The 23145-nt window shown below is 42.1% G+C and overlaps 1 protein-coding gene and 1 long non-coding RNA gene across 4 annotated transcripts in view; one reads left to right on the top strand and one right to left on the bottom strand.

Moving 5' to 3' along the window:
- The window catches only part of LOC110990575 (nucleolar pre-ribosomal-associated protein 1-like), a 65700-nt gene that overhangs the window by 19611 nt on the left and 22944 nt on the right, over window positions 1–23145 (bottom strand). For all 3 annotated transcript variants that reach the window (XM_087134420.1, XM_087134421.1, XM_087134423.1), the window contains exons 11-16: window positions 22751–22983; window positions 21458–21562; window positions 19501–19732; window positions 9817–10005; window positions 8222–8421; window positions 7471–7674 (exon numbers count right to left, since the gene is read on the bottom strand). In XM_087134420.1, the coding sequence (XP_086990546.1) occupies window positions 7471–7674; window positions 8222–8421; window positions 9817–10005; window positions 19501–19732; window positions 21458–21562; window positions 22751–22983 (1163 nt within the window). The remainder of the gene's footprint in view (window positions 1–7470; window positions 7675–8221; window positions 8422–9816; window positions 10006–19500; window positions 19733–21457; window positions 21563–22750; window positions 22984–23145) is intronic.
- Window positions 11357–12550, top strand: LOC147799518 (uncharacterized). The gene is made up of 2 exons (XR_015424831.1): window positions 11357–11844; window positions 12219–12550. It is a non-coding gene; the product is annotated as an uncharacterized LOC147799518 (long non-coding RNA).

Below are 23145 nucleotides of genomic sequence, written 5' to 3'. Positions count from 1 at the left end.
TGATAGTAAAACACTTTAATAATGTTCAGTTTCATGTTAAATTGTCATTTCGTTTTAATAATAAAAATTTCCATTTCCCCCTTCCTGCCACGTTACACGACTTTTACAAAATTCATATCTTCTTCTGCTCATTTTTGGCTTGAATTGTAATTGTAATTCCAAATTTACAAAAAATCAGAGTATCGTAATAAAGGTTTACTAATTGTTTGTGTTAGTTAAAGTCCTACTCGACCTGATGAAATTTCACATCTTTGTGATTTTGGTAAGGATCACAAACTACATGTAAATAAAGGTGTCAGAGAACCAGGTGAGACTCAAACCCAACTAACACAAAGGTCCGAAACTATTCAAGCAGTGCACTCACTGAAAAAGCAAAAGAAAATCACATCTTAAAATTTGATGGCCATATTTTTGGAACGTAAAAATGCGATTTGAACATTTATAAAAGCTTAGCTTGAATAGTCTTGGTCATGTTGAATGTTGGTTTAGCCCAAGTAACATGTTTCTAAAGTAGTTTCTCCATCGAGTAGTGAAAACAATATTTAAAGAGTGAAGCATAAATCGAGACACATGCCAGCCATACTGCATGAATGAACATGTACATGTACATGTACATACACTGACCACGAGAACATATACTGCAACTTGGTTATGTGCCCTGAAAAAGTCTGGACGCGTGCACATGCACAGTTTGATGAACTTTTTAACGTTCCGCGCTGCCAGCGCGCCAGTATTGTGGACATTATTTTCTTGTTTTTTGCCACATTTTTCTCCATAATGTATAACATTAATGCGTCAAGTACCAAACATAGCACACATAACAGCTGTGCAAGTACGAATAAGTGAAATGTAGAATCTTTGTCGAAGTGGATGGTGAATATAATTATATTGAAAAAGTACAGAGCAACTCACACAGAAACGACAAGAAAAAACGTAAACTAAAGGAAAACATCCCTAAAAGCAATCTATGTCTACACTTTACTGAATAAATTGTTCACCAATGCGCAGATAAGAGTAACCTTGCATGTTTCCAAAATATAGGGGCAAGATCTAATACGTCAGATGAAAATTGTCAGTGAACGTTACGCCGGAGTTAGTAGTGGAAAAGTCATTTTACAATGTTTTTCGGGGTATTGCAGCAGAGATTGACACTTAAATACAAATATTGTTCATCGAATAGTGGAAGTCTAGAATCATAAGACAACAGTGAGAACCGATTGATTACTGCGTCTAAATACAAAAATCTAAAGACCCCATAAACTTTTGAGAATAAAAAAGTTGGCTTTTATAAATAATCAGAGTGGAACATAATGTGTGCAAGCTGAGGGGATTTTGAAGACAGGTTTTGAACAAAGATTTTTCTCCTGAGAGCTTTTACATGTACATGGGAGTCAATATGAAGGTAAAGGTGATGAATATATGTATGTTCCATTAAAAAGGCAGGTCTTCTTTTTGTGGAAAAGCCTCCCAAAATTGCAATTTGATAGAAATGGGGATGCATTGATTCCATTTAATCCTCTATTATGTGTTGTAAAGAGAGTGTTCAGAATTATCCAAGCCCTAAAGAGCCACCAATGGAATCCACACTTCCATAGTACTGAATTGTACTGTCTAGAACGTGCTTCATCAAATCAATAAGTGTATCTCTAAGTATTTGGGATTTTTTTGGTAAAAGAGGCAACACATTTACTGCCAAGTGATTAAAAAAAGGAATAAATTGTAAATTTCTTGAACTTATGCATATTTCAAATAATTTTAACAACAAAGCCAAAGTTTTTTCTTAACATCCCTCTTTAGTCTTGAATATGCGATTAAAATTTGACATTGTTATTGCGGTAAGGAACACTAAAATGTCATCAAAGAACTAGGTTAGACTAAACCCAAGTAAGCTGATGCCAACGTCTGGAACTGTTCAAGCAGTACATGTATATTCAACTTGTACATTTACTGGTACATCTTTACATAAGATAAGAGGAGACATGTACATTGTACACAAACGGACGTGTGTACTGTACACAGGTACATGTACACGTGCAGTGTGGCATGCACGGCCTGTCTACGGCGAGGGTTGGTCAAGTGTAGATGATGAGCCGGGCTTGGGTTAGGGTTAGTAATGCACACAACAAATGCAAAGGCATGCATATTGTACTAATATGGACAGAGCGTGCCGGCTAGTCAATCGTTTGGCTCCAACACTTAGGTCAAGGCTGGAATGTTACTTTGACATATATTTGTGTACTGTTTTCATATCACACATGTTCGTATGTGCACCGCTCTCTTATAACACTCAGACTTTGAAATAATGTCCAGGCAACTTGCGTCCGGGTCGCTGAAAGTCCTCCAGGCGCAGACCACTCCAAGGCCCATGAGGGGATGGGTCATGTAGAGTTGTACTGACGTTATACATGTATGATAGTCTCAACTGTCTATATACAATAAGTTGGATTAACTCCCATTTTATGTCATTAAATCAGCAAAATTTAACATTTTCTGTAACTTTGCTTTTTCCAGTCTCCGCCTGGGCTCTTTGCAAAAACATATTGAAGTAGATCAATGAGGACAGCCGACAAATCTTGGCCAAAATGTGACATCATTGGACGGACTCCACTTTCCAGACAAGAATGCATTGTTCTGGCAAATTAGTTGATCGGTCTGCGAAAGAATTATATTCTCTGCTCTTGCACATAGTTGGGTTAGTAACTCATACGTGTCAAGTCAACCACATTTGGTCTTTGTTTCCTATGCCCTTCTCTTAACACAGGGCAGAGCTATTGGACAACTAACTTAACACGTCGCGCTCATTTTATTTTGCATTGTGCTGCGTATGTAATAATTTCTATCGTGAATTGTGAATTTTGAAAGAATGCCAATAAACTTTGTTGTCGGTGGCTGTGGTCGCAATCAAAACAATTCCCCGGAGAGCGGTTTTTGGAGATTCCTACATGTAAGTGACTTTTCACACCAGATAAAGGACTCTGTCCTATGACGTCACGATTCTTGGGAATTTCTTCAGACAACTTTCTGTACTCGAGGGCTGTTACTTAGCTTTTGCCCCGAGAAGGGAGTGAAATAGGGTCATGAAAACTATAATGTTTAACATAATTCAGCGCATTTTGGAACTACGCAGATGTGTTTTCTTGTTACATATATGTGGTCGCAAGCCCACCCACACCGACCGGTACCTCAACAGGGCCTCCTTCCACCACCCCAAGATCAAATCATCGGTCAACAGAGCCCTCATCCGCCGAGCCTACAACATACTCTCCAACGCAACGCATACCAGCCCCAGCAGATCAAAACTCAAGACCCAAGATCAAGTCCCCCTCCCGGCCGTCGGGTCCCCTATACCCAAAGCCAACTAGATAAGGCCCCTAGTTCTGTCACTCTCCCCTACCTAGGACATACATGTACCTCCCACTACCTCCAGCGTATCCTGAGCAAGCACAACATCAAGGTGTTCCACACAGCTCCCCTTAAGATCCACGGGATGCTGACTTCCCATAAGGACGGGCAAGATCCACACCGCTGACCAGGTGTATACAAGATCCCCTGCCAGTGTGGCAAAGTGTACATCCGAGAGACTGGGAGGGACCTCCCTACCAGGATCAAAGAACACAGAGCCCATGGCAGAAAGGGGGAATATGAGAAGTCAGCCATCATCAAGCATTCCCACGCCGAAGACCACACCATCAACTGGGAAGAAGCCCACCTCATCGCCAACATTGAACAGTGGTACCCAAGACGCATTAGAGAAGCCTTAGAAATCTCCAAGCACCCCACCGTACCTCAAGACATCAGCTTCTCCATCAGCGATATCTGGCAGCCCCTCCTCACCTCCCGGTCTGATGGGTCCTTTATACCCTAAGACTCCCCTCCCCCCGCCCAGGGTCTCCTATACCCAGGCAACCTTCCCCCACCACAGCCCATGACCAACTGACATGCATCAGTACCCAGGAGGATCCATCGTTCCACCTGACTACACAGCAGGATCCCTCACACTCCAGTACCTCCAACCAGCATATAAGCCCCACTCCCTGTCGGCATCTCTTCAGTCTCCTGACGACAGACAGAGCACACTGTCCGAAATGTTGAGCCTCTCCGGTTCTTATCAGAACCACACAGACTCAAAAAAGAGATATTGCATGGTGTTTTCCGCAAGCTTTCCATCTTAATATCAAGCTGAATGCTGGAAATGTGGGGAAGTGAATTTATCTGCGATCAGTGTATTTCCCCTCATGGATAAAACTTTACAACACACAATGAAGGATTAAATGGAACCAATGTACATGTGTACACATTTCTACCAAATCGCTATCGGGGGGGGGGGCCTTTTCCAAAAAACGAAGACCTGCCTTTTTAAAAGAACACAGTCGTCACCTTTGCCTTCGTATTGACTCCCACGTAAAAGCCCTCATGAGAAAAAAATCTGTGTTCAAACTGCGCCTCCAATATCCCCTCGGCTTTCACACATTATTTTCCACTCTGATTATTTATAAAAGCCAACTATTTTTATTTTCAAAATGGGGTCTTTAGATTTTTGTATTTAGATGCTGTAATCAATCGCTTTTTTCACTGCTGCCTTATGATTCTGAACTTTCACTATTCAATGAACAATAGTTTTATTTAAGTGTCAATCTTTGCTGCAATACCCCGAAAAACATTGTAAAATGACTTTTCCACTACTAACTCCGGCGTAACGTTCACTCACAATTTTCATCTGACGTATTAGATCTTGCCCCTATATTTTGGAAACATGCAATGTTACTCTTATTTGCGCACTGGCTAACAATTTATTCAGTAAATTGTAGACATAGACTGCTTTTAGTGATGTTTTCCTTTAGTTGACGTTTTTCCTTGTGGTTTCTGTGCGAGTTGTTTCGTACTTTTTCAAAATAATTATATTCACCATCCACTTGGAGGTAGTTTCTGCATTGCACGTATTCGTACCTGCAGAGCTGTTACATGCACATGTATGTGTGCCATTTTTGGTACTAGACACATTGATGTTATACCTTTCAGAGAAAGACGGGGCGAAAATCAAGAAAATAATGTGTGCGATACGCAGGCCGCGTGGAACATTTAAAAAGTTCACCGAACTGTGCCTGGGCACACGTCCAGACTTTTTCAGGGCACGTAACCAAGTTGCAGTATATGTTCTCATGGTCAGTGTATGTACATGTTCATTCATGCAGTATGGCTGCCATGTGTCTCGATTTATGCTTCACTCTTTAAATATTGTTTTCACTACTCGATGGCGAAACTACTTTAGAAACATGTTACTTGGGCTAAACCAACATTCAACATGACCAAGACTATTCAAGCTAAGCCTTTAAAAATGTTCGAATCACATTTTTCATTCCAAAAATATGACCATCTAATTTTAAGATGTGATTTTCTCTTGCTTTTTCAGTGAGTGCACTGCTTGAATAGTTTCGGACGTTTGTGTTAGTTGGGTTTGGGTCAAATCCCCCCCTGGTCCTTTGACACCTTTATTTAGTTTGTGATCCTTACCAAAATCATGAAGATGTGAAATTTTTATCAGGTGGTCAAGTGGGACTTTCACCAACACAAACAATTTTTAACCTTTATTACAATACTCTATTTTTTTGTAAATTGGGAATTAGAATTAGAATTCAAGCAAAAAATGAGCAGAAGAAAATATGAATTATTTAAAAGTTGTGTAACGTGGCAGGAAGGGGGAAATGGAAATTTGTAATGGAAGTGGTAGGTTACAGTGTTAGTGTTAGTTATGTTAATGCAAATGATATGAAAGAAAACATTTAAAGCCGCGTCAGCTGAACATGAAAATAGGAACAATCTTGTTGGTGAGGAAGTACCAATCGTTGCTTGACATAAAAAAGTTGAATTGATCTCATGCCGTGAAATGAGCAAGTAAAATCAAGAAAATCTTTACATTGTCAGAAACTGCTGAAAAAAAATTGGCGCAAATGGCAAATTTATATTCCCAATTGTGAAAACTGAAGATTAATATTTTAATTTGGGAAAAATAACATTGTAGGTTACCACTTTCAATTCCTAATTACAATCCCCCACTTCATATCTTAATACACTGCCAAAATTCTTGAATGATTTACTCGAGCCTCTTGAAGTTTATTTTACAGTTTTAATCACAAATTTTCTTCCTGCAGTGAAAATTACTGTGTCAGTAGCACAGTATTGCTTGAAAAATTGTCCCTTTCAAAGCTTGAACTTAAAATGTGGCAAAAAAGCAATCTGCTCACAAGTTCAGGGTAGCCCGGACGTCGTACTACACATGAATGAACTGAAGCTCGCCCGTCCTTCATGCAGTGTGAACAACGGTGGACGTCCACGCATGAGAATACGTGTAAGCGGTGAGAGTAAACAAAGAAAAACACGATCGCGCTATCCCCGCATGCAGCTGTTAAATAGAATAGTCCACAATCATGGCCATGTGGACATTAACTTGACAGAAGAATCACACTGGAAACCAACAATATTCGGAACCAATGATCATTGAACAAAATTAAAAGTATTCGTGTATCTTACGAAAGAAAAAGATGAAACAATATTCATGTCGACACAGGCATAGACATCGAGGTATATTAGAAGACGTGGAATTAATCATATATGGATCTACAGAAAATCAAACTCAAATCAAACTTGCTATTGCAGTAATTTCAGGGTCATGTACGTGTTCAAGTCGTGCTCAGTATATAAAATTGACAGCTATAAGTGGATTTTGCAGAAAAAAATTCCATGTTGTTTAATGACGCCATTTGCCCGAACCGCCTGTTCGGATGATATTGAAGCCCTTTCGGACGGTATTGACATCGTACGATATGCACCTTCAGTGACCTTATATGGCCCAGACAAAACAAACGGAACTTCATCTAAACATCCGTCCGAGAAAATATTGATAGTTTGGGATAATTGATTGAATCCCAACGACAGATATCCATAATTCCCCTGCACACAGCACGTACACGTATATGTCAGTTGGTTTTTCATGAACGTACTGTATGTGTGGGCTTACAGCAGTGCAGCGTCAAGATCGCCGTTGTGTAATGTGGTTAACTTTAAATAGCTGTGGCATGTGAACGGTGATGATTAGTGGTAAACAAAAGAAATTGTGTTTTTATTATCCAAACGAAATGGTGACAATTTGACATGAAACTGAACATCATTAAACCGTAAATACTGTCACTTTTATATCACTTTTTCATGCACTGACGCAGGTTAACATGTTACTGGTATATACAGGACGCACATGTAGGGCTAGCTGAGGAAATTGGAGCAGGCATCCTATACCATACTCGGCGCCCATGAAGATCTTGTCAAAGAAGAGAATGTCCACGAAAACCACGCGTGGTTAGCGCGAAAATCACGGCAACCCACGCGTGAAAACCTAGCTACTAAAAATTTGTGTATTTTGGGGGCCTGCGTAATTCACGCAGGAGTCCAGATATTTTTGAATGATACTCTACCTACCTTTGGTTTTAGGATATGCAGTGTGTTGATGTACATCAGTAACAGTCTTGTCATGGCTAACAATTCTGTCTGGTCACATTGTAACAGAAGTCCAATGTCACTAACACTCAGTTCCACACTTTGCATTATTGAAGATCGTAATACTGATCTCCAGTCCTTTTTGGTCTTTATGGCTATGCGATCCATCGATGACGATTTAATCCTCTAAAGAAAAGACACCATTTATACAGATTATTAGATCAGTTCTGTCATGGCTGATTGAACTGTTAGTGCTCAGTCATCTGTGACAGCAAACTGGATTTCTTGGTGGCATAAAAAGAGGTCATCATTAGTGAATAAATGGTGGTTGCCAATTTCCAAAATATTTAGCCACATGCAAGAAATGAAGTTAATCTTGGTTTCCTTTTTTTAAAACACACTGTACTACATACATGTAATAGCCGTAACAGATCAGAGTTGACATTTATTGTACACTGAGCCTAGACACTAAGGAATGACAGTTTCAGGCAAACTATTGAATTACAAGTAATGTTACTCAGTCTTTGTTTAACACTGAGCCAGTACTCTTAAATAAGACAACAGTCGCATAAAACAAACACAAAATTTTGCTAGTTTTCATTCATGAGTGGTGATGGAAATTCATGTTTGACACAAATCAAATGTTAAACAAAAAACATTTCAAATCCATTGATGACATTGCCAAGCTAACTTCCAGCCCAAAAAATATCCGAAATGGAACATGAAATGTTACCTTATAAAGGAAATTTTTCTCAAAGACATGTGGCAGCCAATATCCATAGTACTTCATGAAATCTTGCCAGTACAGATTATGCTGCAAATCACTTCCCTCCACTAACACGCAGTGATGTAACAGCAGGCAGACTGACATTGGGTTGTCTTGTCTCTCAAGTATACTCAATGCAACAAGTGAGACATATTGGCCAAACAAACCTGCATAAATAAGTATTGGATACATGGACAATTAATTAAGTATGGAAGTGCTCCTAATGACGGAGATAGATCTATGAATTCATGACGCATGTACCACTGAAGATGTGGCAACATGTTTTCAACATGTATGGTAAAATGAATTCACTGTAGGCAGTCAACAGCAGTGCAATTAAGTTTGGAAATGATTAAAACTAATTCAAAAACAAGATCATTTCAATACAAGTTTCTATACTGAGCCCTCAAATATTTTACTGTGTCCACCTTGAACATTGCAATGCTGAGTTACATATGTACATGTAAGTGTATGGAACTCATCAAACTTGGTTTTACTGAGCCCTCTAAATAATGAACTGCATCCACCTTGCACAATGCAATGATGAGTTACATACGTACATGTAAGTGTATGGAACCCTACAAACTTATATATCACGCAGCCTACATAAAAGCTGTAGCTTATATATAACTCAGCCTACATTAAGCTGTGGTTTACATATCACCCAGCCTACATTAAGCTGTGGCTTAAATATAACTCAGCCTACATTAAGCTGTGGCTTATACATCACTCAGCCAACATTAAGCTGTGGCTTATATATCACTCAGCCTACATTAAGCTGTAGCTTATATATCACTCAGCCTACATTAAGCTGTAGCTTATATATCACTCAGCCTACATTAAGCTGTGGCTTATATATCACCCAGCCTACATTAAGCTGTGGCTTATACATCACTCAGCCTACATTAAGCTGTAGCTTATATATCACTCAGCCTACATTAAGCTGTGGCTTATACATCACCCAGCCTACATTAAGCAGTGGCTTACATATCACCCAGCCTACATTAAGCTGTGGCTTACATATCACTCAGCATACATTAAGCTGTGGCTTATATATCACTCAGCATACATTAAGCTGTGGCTTATATATCACTCAGCCTACATTAAGCTGTGGCTTATATATCACCCAGCATACATTAAGCTGTGGCTTATATATCACCCAGCATACATTAAGCTGTGGCTTATATATCACCCAGCCTACATTAAGCTGTGGCTTATACATCACTCAGCCTACATTAAGCTGTAGCTTATATATCACTCAGCCTACATTAAGCTGTGGCTTATATATCACCCAGCATACATTAAGCTGTGGCTTATATATCACTCAGCCTACATTAAGCTGTGGCTTATATATCACCCAGCATACATTAAGCTGTGGCTTATATATCACTCAGCATACATTAAGCTGTGGCTTATATATCACCCAGCCTACATTAAGCTGTGGCTTATATATCACCCAGCATACATTAAGCTGTGGTTTATACATCACCCAGCATACATTATACCGGTATATCATGCAGCCTACATTCTGAAAATTCAGGTACATGTACAGGCATACTTACTTTGGGTGTTGTTTTCCAACTGACAAAAGATTTGAAGAGCAGAAGGCATGAGCGCACTGCATGGCATCGGTTCAGTATGTAAGACTTCCGTCATTGGCTGATTCTCCAAAGTTGTAATGAGGTCACTTCCATCAAGGTCAAATGATGTTGTGTGTTTTATCAATGTCAGGATGTCAGTCATGGAGGCATCTGGGTAAAAAAGAAGCAACTGTGATTAGTATTTACACTGTAAATACCGCAGGTACCTGCATGCATAGCAGGGAATATATTTACAAATCTCTCCAAATGCGGTCAACTATAATCATACAGTGCAATATCACAAATGTAATGTACTTGATATCACGGTTTGTGGAATACCAACTATATCTATGCCCTTGTTTCTGTCCCTCTGCTACCTGTAGTTCGATATCATATTAGGGCCACTGAATGGGTTTGAATGTTGGCTCTTGCTGATGGTATGGTTATGAAGTTTTCCCAAAGGTAAATATCTGCCTTTCCTTGCAAATTAGGAAATGAATTCCTTATCTTCTCTTTTAAGCTCAGGGGAACGACACACTAAGAAAATGCATGGAAGAAGGACACAGAAGGAGTTGTAACTCAGGCACTTCAAAGCGTCCAATAATGGTCGCCGCCGAGTCTGACAAACAATACAAAACATTCCAAGTATGCCTTCTTGCTGCCTGCATCTTAGCTGGACAAGTGGGGCCAGTAATACCCTGGCAATACTTGTAGTTTTTTGCTTGCAATTAGATACAAACTATCGATGTGATCAGGAAATAGAGAGAAAAATTCCTGATATTAGACCTGCTTTTGCCATCATATATAAAATTTTTAAATTTTGACACACTGTTTCATTATCCATGCAAAGTTTGTAATTCTAGTCTCCTCTGTCCAATATACATCAGTGTCAAAGACTTGGAACTAATTTGGCTAAGACTGTCCAACAAAATGTTCACTACTACTGGAAAGCTTAGTTCATTAGCAACAAAATGCGCTATTTCATCATAAGGAGTGATCGTGAAATCTCATAAAATACGCCTTTGTACAAATGCCATAATAAAAATGATTAAAACAAAACACAAAATCTTACAAACAGCTTGGCTATTTATTCCTAAAAGAAGTCCAGAAGAAAGCGTTTTATAAGGGCAACAACTGCACATGAACACTTCGGGTATACAGCCTAATAAAAGCAACTGTGCAAACACTACATTTGATGATGTTGTCGGATCATATCAAGCACTAACGATGGCATGAATATTCAACTTCCTATACTGCAATACACAACGTATTAGGGATGCAGATTACTAACGAAAAATTGCGGCGACAATCCTGTGGTATAAAGGGAGCTTATGGTTGCAAAAACAGGTGGTGGATAGCAGGCGTGCGCTGTGCTCTGGCTGTGGACATACCGGACATGCCAGAAAGTGGTAATCGGCCAGATGTTACAGCCCGGGCAGTTCAAACTCCTTCCGAGTCCTTCTTCCACGGTATATGTCGTACATTTTGTACACTTGATTTATTGTTTCAAACCATCACAAGTTGTATTAATGTGGGGAGTTGCCCGTATATTTATCATGTATAATCTACATGCACATGGTATACGCCTTTAAGATCCTTTCAATGTTTACGTTGTTGCATAGCAACTGAGAGGGTCCCCTCACCCTTCACGTTGACGTGGCCTTGCGCCTCTATTGGAATTAGCTCCATTTAATTTCTATCATGACAACATAAGATTTAGCCGGAATACCTTCCACCGACTTCATTATCTGTTTTAAAACGCTTGGATTCATTTTTATTGTAATTACGGGCATTGTCAACATTTTTACTATTTATACCGCGCTTGGATATGCCGGTCTGCCCAGTGTGCGTTACCGACCCTTCGACCACGTCTAGTCCTTTTTCTTTCCGTGGCCATCTCGGTGGAGACAGCGCAACATTTCGGGACCATTTCGGACAGTTTTCAGCCTGTTCCCTTGGAGTTGCTGGGCCCTGCAGACCACTGTAGGTCTCGCAACCCGTGGTGTCTGGGTGAGTCGGGGTTTGGGGGGTATTTGGCATATCCTAGCGCCGGTATTTTGTAATTTCATCCATTATACGTTGCCATTTATGGTCACTTATAAACGTTCGACATGCATGTACATCGTCTTCGCGCTGTACCGTCACGTGGTCAGTGCATTTGCATAAAGCCCCAAAGCCACCGTGAATAGAAATTTGGGTTGTGCTGTTAGCTTAAATAGCATATTCGCTTCCATGTATTATGTGTGCCATGTATAAGCAGTACGCACTCATGCCATTGCAGAACACCATTGCATTTGATGTCATTGTTGTTTAATTATTGTCCATGAATCAACTAAAGCACTTATGTAATTAATTAGGGTTCGTGCTTTTGTATTAATTTATAGGGTTTTCTTTCCATTGACGAATAAATTGGAGGTGATTATTTGACGACCTGTGTTACAAGCTGATCCAATCCATCCCTTACCGGGAGACCAGTCTCCCCCCTCCGGATCGTCAGGGTCCGCCCCCAGCGGGCGCGCAAGCGCTGCCGCTACAAGTTCTTGGCGTCGTAGACAGGATTGGATGAATGTGGAGCTTGATGTTACTGTACCCCAGATACCGTCGTGTGATGAGGGACGAGACTGCTTTTTGTTAAGACACGCTGTGGTTATAGTTTGTTATTATTATTGTGTAATAACACCTTTTTGCTTAAATGCACTTTCTACTGTAAAGGTAATCACATGTGAGTGCCTGCCTTTTTTAAGCCTATGCGTGTTCTTAAGGCAATTTCCTGATTTAAATGTCATTTTTCTTACATGTTACATGTTTATTGGAGTACTTGTATATCTCATTTTTCTTGTAACTGCCCGGGGTGCCCAGCAGTTTGTCAGCACATGTATTTTGATACCATAGTGCTTGTATTAGTACGTAGCTCTGTTGGTGATTGCATTTTAAGAGGTTTTGCCTCTCTTGTTATTTTTGGTGGCCCGTACGTGGTTTGTTTGTCACTTTGACGTTTTGACTTTAGTTGACTTCAGACTAGAACCATGGCGACACCTGAGGGTTTGGCTGATGTAATAACAAGGTCGAACCAGGCATTGGCAGAAACTCTGGCCAATGCTTTTAAAGGGCTCAAATACCAGAGGGCCTCGACGGTTAAGCTCTCGAAATTTAACGGGCGCCCAAGGAAATCTGGGGACCCGACCCTGACTGAGTGGCTTGACGATCTTGAAACTTATTCCCGTCAATTGGGCTTGTCTGAGGACGAGAAGTTGTTGGTAGCAATAGATCACCTCGGTGGTGACGCAAAAGAAGAAGTTCGCTGCTGTCCAAAGACCGAGAAAGACCAGTTTAGCAAACTTCGGGCTCTTCTTAGGTCTAGATTTGGCACCAAGGAGACAGTGCAGTCACTGAACTGCACATTTTACTCCCGAAATCAACTAGAGGGAGAGAGCCTGGAGGACTATAGTAGGGTACTCATGCGACTATATGACCGCATGGAAGCGGCTTCCACAGACCAAAGTGAGAAAGAGGCACTGGGTAAACTCAAACAAAGTGCTCTTAAGGAACAACTCACGCGTGGTGCGCGTGATGTGTTAACGAAGCGCGAGCTTCGTCGACTTATACATGAGAACCCTGAACTCCCTTTCTACAAGTTTAGGGAGCTTGCTTTGAACATCTTGCGCGATGTTGATGGTGAACCAGCAAGAACATGCCCACCGACATGTTCTGTGCCTGACATGAATGGTGCAGCTCCGCATGTGGATGCCGTGACCTCTTCTTCGAAGACTGCGCGTATAGGGGGCGATCACGAGTTACTTACTGCATTGATCGAGGGCCAGAAGCATCTGCGCGAAGCAGTGGAGCGCCTCACGCAACAGCAAGCGGAAACCTTAAAGCAGATACAGAAGTTGACAAACACAATTGCTTGTCAGAGTACTGCTGACCAAGCAAACCAGAAACAAATTCCGAAGAATCGGAAAACCCCTGTGCAGTGTACTTATTGTAAGAAGAGCGGGCATTCAGTTGAAAAGTGCTTCAAGAAAGAGTACGACTTGAAGGCTAGCGCAGAGAAAGAGCAAACTGGTAGCCAGGCAAAAGCATATGACAGACATGTTCAGGAAAACATGTCGCCTCCGTCGTAGAGGGCGAGACGTCGGAGGAAAGTGTTAATGAAGAGCCCACATTCAGTCCCATTACTTCTGATACAAGTAGGGTTTGTGTAGAAGCTGACAGGCGTAAGCTTTTTGCCAGCAGTCCTACTGCTGTGATTTTGATCAATGGAGTTCCGGCAAGGTGTATTTTGGACACCGGAGCCGAGACTTCGATGATATCATCACAGTTCTACCATGGCCATTTGGCTAAGGTAGTTGGGGGGTTGGATGATGTGGGTGGGTTCTTCAAATTGATGGGTGCGAATCACCTCGAAATACCACTTGAGGGTTACTTGGAGACACAAGTTGAGATTTTAGGCCAGAGGTTCTGTGCCAGTTTTGTAGTCTCTAGTAGTAAACTCTGTCCCGATCCTGGGGACAAGAGTAGTAAATATCCAGTTTTGCTGGGGGGTAACATTCTTAGGAAGGTCGCATCCAATGCAAAGTTTCTGGAGGTCTGTCGGCCAAACTCGGACTGGGATTTGGCCATTCGTTGGTTCCGATCCATGACGTCTGCTGGTGCAGATGGAGGGGTAAGGGAACCTGTGACCACCATATTTGATGTCTTGACACGTGGTGAAGAGACAATCCAACCACGGACCGTGAGAGAAATTCACTGTGTACTAGGTGGGTCTGTAGTCGACCCGCAAGGTAGACTTATGTTAGTCCAACCTTACCCAATTAGTTCATCATTGGATGAAATTCATTGTGGAGTACGTGATCTAGAGGGTGCGTGCCACATTGTTGAGGGTCTGCAGCAGGTGGATGGACCTCATTTGTCATTGTTGGTCGCGAATACAAGCCCCAATCCATTGGTAGTTCCACCTTCCACTAAAATAGGTACTGTGAGTGATGCTTGTTTGACAGAGCAGGTTGTGGTTGATTCTGTTGATAACTGCTTCCATGTGTCCGTGCACAATGTTGTGGCAGGTGTGCCAGACGTGACGGATGTTGATGCTGAAAGTTCTGGGCCGGTGAGTTCGGAATCCCCTGGGCATGGTGGTGTGCAGGGTTCTTGTGATCAGCAAGGGGAGTTGTTTGTGTTCCATGATGGTACAGAATTCTTGTTGCCTCCTGGTATTAGTCTTAGGAGTCTAAATGCCACAGATGCACTGTCAGCGGCCGAGTTGATTCGGAAGCACCAGAATGTTTTCTCGAAGGGTCAATTTGATCTCGGCTACTGTGATTTGATCCCGCATGAGATTCACCTTTCAGATGAAAGGCTGATTAACTTGCCTTACCGCCGAGTAATACCAAGTCAGATATCAGAGGTGAAGAAATTGTTGCAGGATCTGCTTGACCGTAAGATAATCCGGCGATCAGCGAGTCCGTATGCTAGCCCAATAGTGCTGGTTAGGAAAAGAGATGGACAGTTGCGACTGTGCGTCGACTATAGGTGTCTTAATGCTAAAACGCATAGAGACGCTTTTCCGCTACCTAGGATCGATGAGACCCTAGAATCACTCGGAGGGGCCAAGCTGTTCTCTTCTCTCGACCTAGCGCATGGCTACTTTCAAGTAGCCATGCATCCTGACTCGGTAGCCAAGACTGCGTTTAGAGTGCCTTGGGGGTTGTACGAATTCCTTCGTCTTCCCCAGGGGCTCTGCAACAGTCCAAGTACTTTTCAAAGGATCATGGAGCTGATCTTTGGCGACATGAACCTTTCAGAATGTGTATTGTACTTGGATGATTTGCTCGTCTTCTCGGATACTTTCGAGGAACATTTAAGGAGGTTGGACAAAGTGTTCAGTAGGCTTGAGACCCATGGCCTGAAGTTAAAAGGCACTAAATGTCAGTTGTTCCGCACATCCGTTACCCACCTTGGTCACATTGTCAGTGACCAGGGTATTGCTGTAGATCCTACCAAGATCGAGAGAGTCAGAGACTGGCCGACTCCAACTAACCTTGATCAGCTTCGTTCATTTCTGGGACTAGCGTCCTACTATAGGCGCTATGTGCAGGGGTTTGCAAAAATTGCAGCACCCCTGCATGCACTGAGCGGCAAGGCCCCAGAAAAAGTAGGGAACTCTAGGGGGACCCTGCCTTGGTCAGAGGAAGCTGATGAAGCCTTTCAGACCTTGAAGAGCGCGCTTTGCAGTACACCAGTTTTGGCCTACCCTCAGTTTGACAGGGACTTTGTGCTTGAAGTTGACGCGTCCCTTAAGGGACTCGGGGCATGTCTATCCCAACGCGACGATTCGGGTTGTCTTCACCCCGTAGCATATGCCAGCAGAGGGCTCAGGGGAGCGGAAAGAAATTATTCCGACCTCTCTAGCTTTAAGCTAGAGCTTCTTGCCCTAAAGTGGGCTGTGTCAGAGAAATTCAGAGAGTATCTTTGGGGTAGGCATACACTGGTTTTGACTGATAACAGTCCTGTTGCCCACTTGCAGACAGCCAAACTAGGTGCAACTGAGCAGCGTTGGGCTGCTCAGTTGGCCCCGTTCGACTTAGAGATAAGATATCGATCAGGTCGAAGTAATAAATGTGCTGATGCACTCAGTCGGAACCCCCCTGAGGTGACTGATGTTGGGGCGGCGTGTGTGTTTCAAACTTCAGCGGAAAGTACCTCTGTCCCCGTAGAGCTGAGGCCTGCCTCAGCAGGCCATTCCGATTGTGCAGGAGGTGTGAGCGCATCTGATGATGACGCTCCCTTGGTGACACCTTCGGTGTTCCCATCATATTCCCACTCTGACCTGGCGACAATGCAGAAACAAGATGAGGCCCTTGGAGTTGTGTGGGGTCTTTGGAATCGCCGCTGGGACCCTGGGCAAGAAGCTGTTCCCCAGCCCAAAGAAACGACTGGACCGCGACGTTCTGAACGTCTGAGGCAGAAATGCCAATCCAGCACCCTGCCTACTGGAGTCACCTAAATTAGTTCCTGTAGTTTCATTGCAAAGCCTTCTAGCAAGCTGAGAGGAGGGGTCGCCTGTGTGTAGCAGGACAGTGGCATTTTGCCACCTCCTTATTCATGCTTGTCAGCTTGGTCGAGCTGTAGTGGGCTTGTGCTGTTTCGATCATGTACATTATGTAATTTGATCTAGGTGGTGCACATTGTATGCCCAAAGTACATGTATTTTGCCTGTACGTATATTTTTGCATTCAGTTTGTTATACATGTAATATATTGGTACATGTAGTTTAGAGTTAGACTAAGCACCTAAGACTAAGTTCTGAAGTACCCTTGTTACTTTGTTATTTTGCCCTCGTTTGTTTTTCGACGGCTTTGCAATGTCTGAACCGCTCAATGTATATTTGTTCGGGCACTCTTTTGTGAAAAGACTTGATAGGATGGCCCGTCAGGAACACCAGTCCGTGGAAGAATTACTTGGGCTTGCTCCAGAAATTAACTTGACTGTCGAGGGCCATCCAGGTTTGAGTTATGACCGTCTATTTAATCATGTTGATTATTACTGCCAAAAGATGCGGTTGTTGAATTCCATTGACGTTTTGGTACTTGATATTGGTACAAATGATCTCTGTCTCCCTAAGATTACGCCAGAGGTTCTAGTTGGGAAGAGTTTTGAGTTCCTAGATGTGTTGGAAAGTAGAGGGATATCACCCCGAAAGGTGGTATTCCTATCTATAATACAACGATCTAAAATCACTAGATCTGGACAGGTCGCGGTGACGACTTTCAATCATAGAACGAGAAGGTTCAACTCACTCTTCAGTAGGAGACTTAGGTCGGAACGTCAGAACGTGTATCTGTTCACGCAGAAGCGTGTGAACTACCCTAAGTATTTGAGTGATGGTTGTCACCTCAATATAGAGGGTATGAACAAGTATTGCAAGGGTCTCCGAGCGGCCATTGTTCGCTATGGCTTTCACTAGTTTGTAGAACTAATACATATATTTTTCCCTTGCAACTACGATTTTTAGCTAGGCTATATCGAAGAAGATCAAAGGTGTCCACTCTTGAAAAAGAGACAGGCTGTGCCTCACCGATGATCACGCATTCTTTTGCATCACTTTTATCGGATGTTGTTAACATGTTTTATACTTTTGTACTTAAAAAAAAGTGATTGACAGCCGTTAAGTGATCACCAATGAGTGTCTTTTGAGGATAAATCATTTTAGACAAGTTTGCCCTGGATAGGGGAATCCCATTTCGGTATTATGTCTCCAAACTTTATCTTACATCAGTGATATATTATGTGAGGTTATTCCCGGCGTTATGCTGTTAACATCACCATCCTGGGGCGTATGGTGTCAAAGTAGGGAACTTGTGGGGAGTTGCCCGTATATTTATCATGTATAATCTACATGCACATGGTATACGCCTTTAAGATCCTTTCAATGTTTACGTTGTTGCATAGCAACTGAGAGGGTCCCCTCACCCTTCACGTTGACGTGGCCTTGCGCCTCTATTGGAATTAGCTCCATTTAATTTCTATCATGACAACATAAGATTTAGCCGGAATACCTTCCACCGACTTCATTATCTGTTTTAAAACGCTTGGATTCATTTTTATTGTAATTACGGGCATTGTCAACATTTTTACTATTTATACCGCGCTTGGATATGCCGGTCTGCCCAGTGTGCGTTACCGACCCTTCGACCACGTCTAGTCCTTTTTCTTTCCGTGGCCATCTCGGTGGAGACAGCGCAACATTTCGGGACCATTTCGGACAGTTTTCAGCCTGTTCCCTTGGAGTTGCTGGGCCCTGCAGACCACTGTAGGTCTCGCAACCCGTGGTGTCTGGGTGAGTCGGGGTTTGGGGGGTATTTGGCATATCCTAGCGCCGGTATTTTGTAATTTCATCCATTATACGTTGCCATTTATGGTCACTTATAAACGTTCGACATGCATGTACATCGTCTTCGCGCTGTACCGTCACGTGGTCAGTGCATTTGCATAAAGCCCCAAAGCCACCGTGAATAGAAATTTGGGTTGTGCTGTTAGCTTAAATAGCATATTCGCTTCCATGTATTATGTGTGCCATGTATAAGCAGTACGCACTCATGCCATTGCAGAACACCATTGCATTTGATGTCATTGTTGTTTAATTATTGTCCATGAATCAACTAAAGCACTTATGTAATTAATTAGGGTTCGTGCTTTTGTATTAATTTATAGGGTTTTCTTTCCATTGACGAATAAATTGGAGGTGATTATTTGACGACCTGTGTTACAAGCTGATCCAATCCATCCCTTACCGGGAGACCAGTCTCCCCCCTCCGGATCGTCAGGGTCCGCCCCCAGCGGGCGCGCAAGCGCTGCCGCTACATTAATGGTATGACTCTTTGCATATTCTAAATAATTGGGTCAAATCATCAGTTCTGAATGACCTATGGTAGAGCTGGTGGTACTGATATCTTTCCTAGTTAATTTTCATTCTGAGCAATATCACCAATACAATAATTCGTTCACAAATTGTGTATTGATTAAACCTTTCTCAAAAATGACTTTTATACTAACTACCTCCTAAATCTGTACTGATTTCTAGAAACTGTAACAATTTGATGGTACTGGTATTTGAACAAGCAGGACTTCAAATATCCCAAGAAAGGCTGCAGACATGTAAATAATTACCATCATTATTCATGCATTCCCCTTGTCCACTTTGGTAACTTGCATGAGAAGACTTCATAGCCTCAATTACTTTGTCATTGAATGGATAGGGATTCCGTATGGCTTGTGTCAGTGACTTGTAGAACACATCCACAATTTGTTGGGATTCATCTTGACTGAAGGTGGTCAAGGTGTCTAGCCAAACAGCAATCTCCCATTCCGTGTGAGCAAACAGTCCAGTCTCTTTGAAGAACTAAAAAAGATCCAAAATATGACAGGAATACATCAACCAACAAATAGCACAAGCAGAAAACCATCTACAAGATAAATGTCAACGACAACTTTAATAAAGTTCATAAGGTCATATGCATGCACAATGGTTCATAGCATCCATTGATATCATGGAGGAGGGACACAGAAGGAGTTTGAACTGCCTGAGCTATAACATCTGGCTGATTACCGCTTTCTGGCATGCCCGGTATGTCTACAGCCAGAGTGCAGCGCACGCCTGCTATCCACCACCTGTTTTTGCAACCATAAGCTCCCTTTGTACCCCATGATCGTCGCCGCAATTTTCGTTGGTAATCTGCATCCCTAAAACGTTGTGTACTGCAATATAGGAAGTTAAATATTCATGCCATCGTTGGTGCTTGATATGATCTAACAACATCAAATTCAGTACTTGCGAAGTTGCTTTTATTAGGCTGTGTACCCGAAGTGTTCAAGTGCAGTTGTTGCCCTTATCGAACGCTTTCTTCTGGACTTCTTTTAGGAATAAATAGCCAAGCTATTTGTAAGATTTTGTGTTTTGTTTGAATCATTTTTATTGTGGCATTTGTACAAAGGCATATTTTATGAGATTTCACGATCACTCCCTGTGATAAAATAGCGCATTTTGTTCCTAATGAACTAAGCTTTCCAGTAGTAGTGAACGTTTTGATGGCCAGTCTTAGCCAAATTCGTACCAAGTCTTTTAATACTGATGTATTGAACGGAGGAGAATAAAATTACAAACTTTGCATGGATAATGAAACAGTGTGTCAAAATTTTAAAAGTTTATTTATGATGGCAAAAGTAGGTCTAATATCAGGAATTTGTCTCTCCCTATTTCCTGGTCACTTTGATAATTTGTATTTAATTGCAAGCAAAAAACTACTATCCTACTTGCTGGGATATTCCTGGGCTCGCTTGTCCGGCTAAGATGCAGGCAGCAATGAGGCATTTTTGGAATATTTTCTATTATTCGTCTGACTCGGTGGCGACAATCATTGAACACTTTGAAGTGCCCAAGTTACAACTCCTTCTGTGTCCTTCCTCCGTGATATATATTGAAATCACTTGATTCTTCCCTATTATTCGACTGTTAGTGTTGACAACTAGATCTTTTCATACTATAAACTGGGCCCAATTTTACAGAGCTGCCTAATAGTTAACAAAAAAGTTGTGCTTACTACATCAGAGGATTCTGCTAAAGGTAAGCACTACCATAAGCTTGGTCTGCTTGTGCTTAAACATGCACTCACGTAAATATTTCCTTTATGTTGCAAAGTTGACCCCTTCGCTCCAGGAGACGGCAAGAGCCGCGGCTTTGTGTTAGGATTAGTGCATACCACATATACAGTCCATTCACCATGCAGCTGCTGGTTCAATGGGGCCTGCTGATAGACAAAGCCCTCTATTCATGGCATACCACAGCCCAACAGTCATGGTCAAGAGAATCACGGCGCAAAGGGGTTTAATAAGCAAATTTTCCTCCAAGGTAAACATGCCATTACCTGTGCTCACTGCTTACTGCATCATGAAATGTACACAGCCTCTGTTAGCAAAAGAGTTTGTGCTTAGCAGTGCTGAGAAGTTGGCCCCTCAGCCAAAGTGGTAATGTTGGACATTAATTATTTTCAAAAATGGTTCAACACCAAAATGCAAATACCAGTAATGAAAAAGGGTGGTCCAACATTAGAGACCTTTCAATTAATACCTTATTCAGTAGTTTAGTTTTCAGTGCATGTAGATCTGATTTGCTTGAAGATCGTGTTAGATGTTTCAACAGCAAGAGAACAGTGGATGTATCTTCACCTCTGACCTGCAATAAATTTAAAGCGCAGTAAATTAAAGGCGCAGAATCACATTTTCTAATAAAAGTTTAGGCAACAGTTCTGACAAAGATGTGTCAAACAAATCTCATTTCTCAAAGGAGTTGTATTTGGTCCACGTTGGCGCAATAACATACTTGCGCTGTGCTTCATACTCGTACAAATATTTGACAATTTATCGCAAAAGAATCTGTAATACCTTTAACTGAAATTGCAAAGACCAATATCAATCTAAAAAACTTCAAAATTACATCAAAAAGAACTAAGCAAGGCGGCACAAACCATGTAGAAGTGAACTGATTTGACCCAGCCGCAAGTAACTTGTGCGTCTACGGGAAGTGACTGCAGCTGCAAGTAACTTGTGTGTCTATGGGAAGTGGCTGCAGCTGCAAGTGACTTCTGTGTCTATGGGAAGTGGCTGCAGCTGCAAGTGAATTGTGTGTCTATGGGAAGTGGCTGCAGCTGCAAGTGAATTGTGTGTCTATGGGAAGTGGCTGCAGCTGCAAGTAAATTGTGTGTCTATGGGAAGTGGCTGCAGCTGCAAGTGAATTGTGTGTCTATGGGAAGTGGCTGCAGCTGCAAGTGAATTGTGTGTCTATGGGAAGTGGCTGCAGCTGCAAGTGAATTGTGTGTCTATGGGAAGTGGCTGCAGCTGCAAGTAAATTGTGTGTCTATGGGAAGTGGTTGCAGCTGCAAGTAAATTGTGTGTCTATGGGAAGTGGTTGAAGCTGCAAGTAAATTGTGTGTCTATGGGAAGTGGTTGAAGCTGCAAGTAAATTGTGTGTCTACGGGAAGTGACTGCAGCTGCAAGTAACTTGTGCGTCTACGGGAAGTGACTGCAGCTGCAAGTAACTTGTGTGTCTACGGGAAGTGACTGCAGCTGCAAGTAAATTGTATGTCTATGGGAAGTGGCTGCAGCTGCAAGTAACTTGTGTGTCTACGGGAAGTGACTGCAGCTGCAAGTAAATTGTGTGTCTATGGGAAGTGACTGCAGCTGCAAGTAACTTGTGCGTCTACGGGAAGTGACTGCAGCTGTAAATAACTAATGTGTCTGTGGGAAGTGGCTGCAGTCAGGAACTATTTTTCCCCTGGGTGCAGCCTGATCTGATACAGTCTATACTTTATTCCCCAACTGTTCTTACATACAGTCCCTAGCTCAGAGAACTTGAAGCATCTACCTCTTTAAAGCCACGTAGCTTGCCTTCAGGGAATGCAAGTAAAAATGTCACAGCTCTCTCTTCAATTGCATCAGTTATCAATGGAGACTCGGTATTGCATATCAAATGTGGCAGACGACTGAAGTCATAAGTAGTTTGAGTGAAGGAAAGAGGGAGACTTAGTTGGTACGCACACAAGACATCAAACAGGATGGTCAAGAGGTCTTCTTTCTTCACGTCAGGCACATCAGTCACTATGACAAAAGCAAGCAAGAAATTTTTTTTGAGGTTAAAATAAAAAAGCATCACTTTATAGTGTAACTGGACAACCAGAATTAGAAGCCATTACTGCAATGGTACAACGCTTGTGGACAGGTGGTACAACGCTTGTGGACAGGTGGAACAACGCTGTGAAC

This window comes from Acanthaster planci, linkage group LG03 (assembly GCF_054643075.1).
Source record: "Acanthaster planci isolate LZ-2023a linkage group LG03, COTS_SCS, whole genome shotgun sequence".
Classification (NCBI taxonomy): Eukaryota; Metazoa; Echinodermata; class Asteroidea; order Valvatida; family Acanthasteridae; genus Acanthaster; species Acanthaster planci.
Note: the sequence above shows the minus strand (reverse complement) of the source record. Positions and strands in the feature narration are given on the sequence as shown.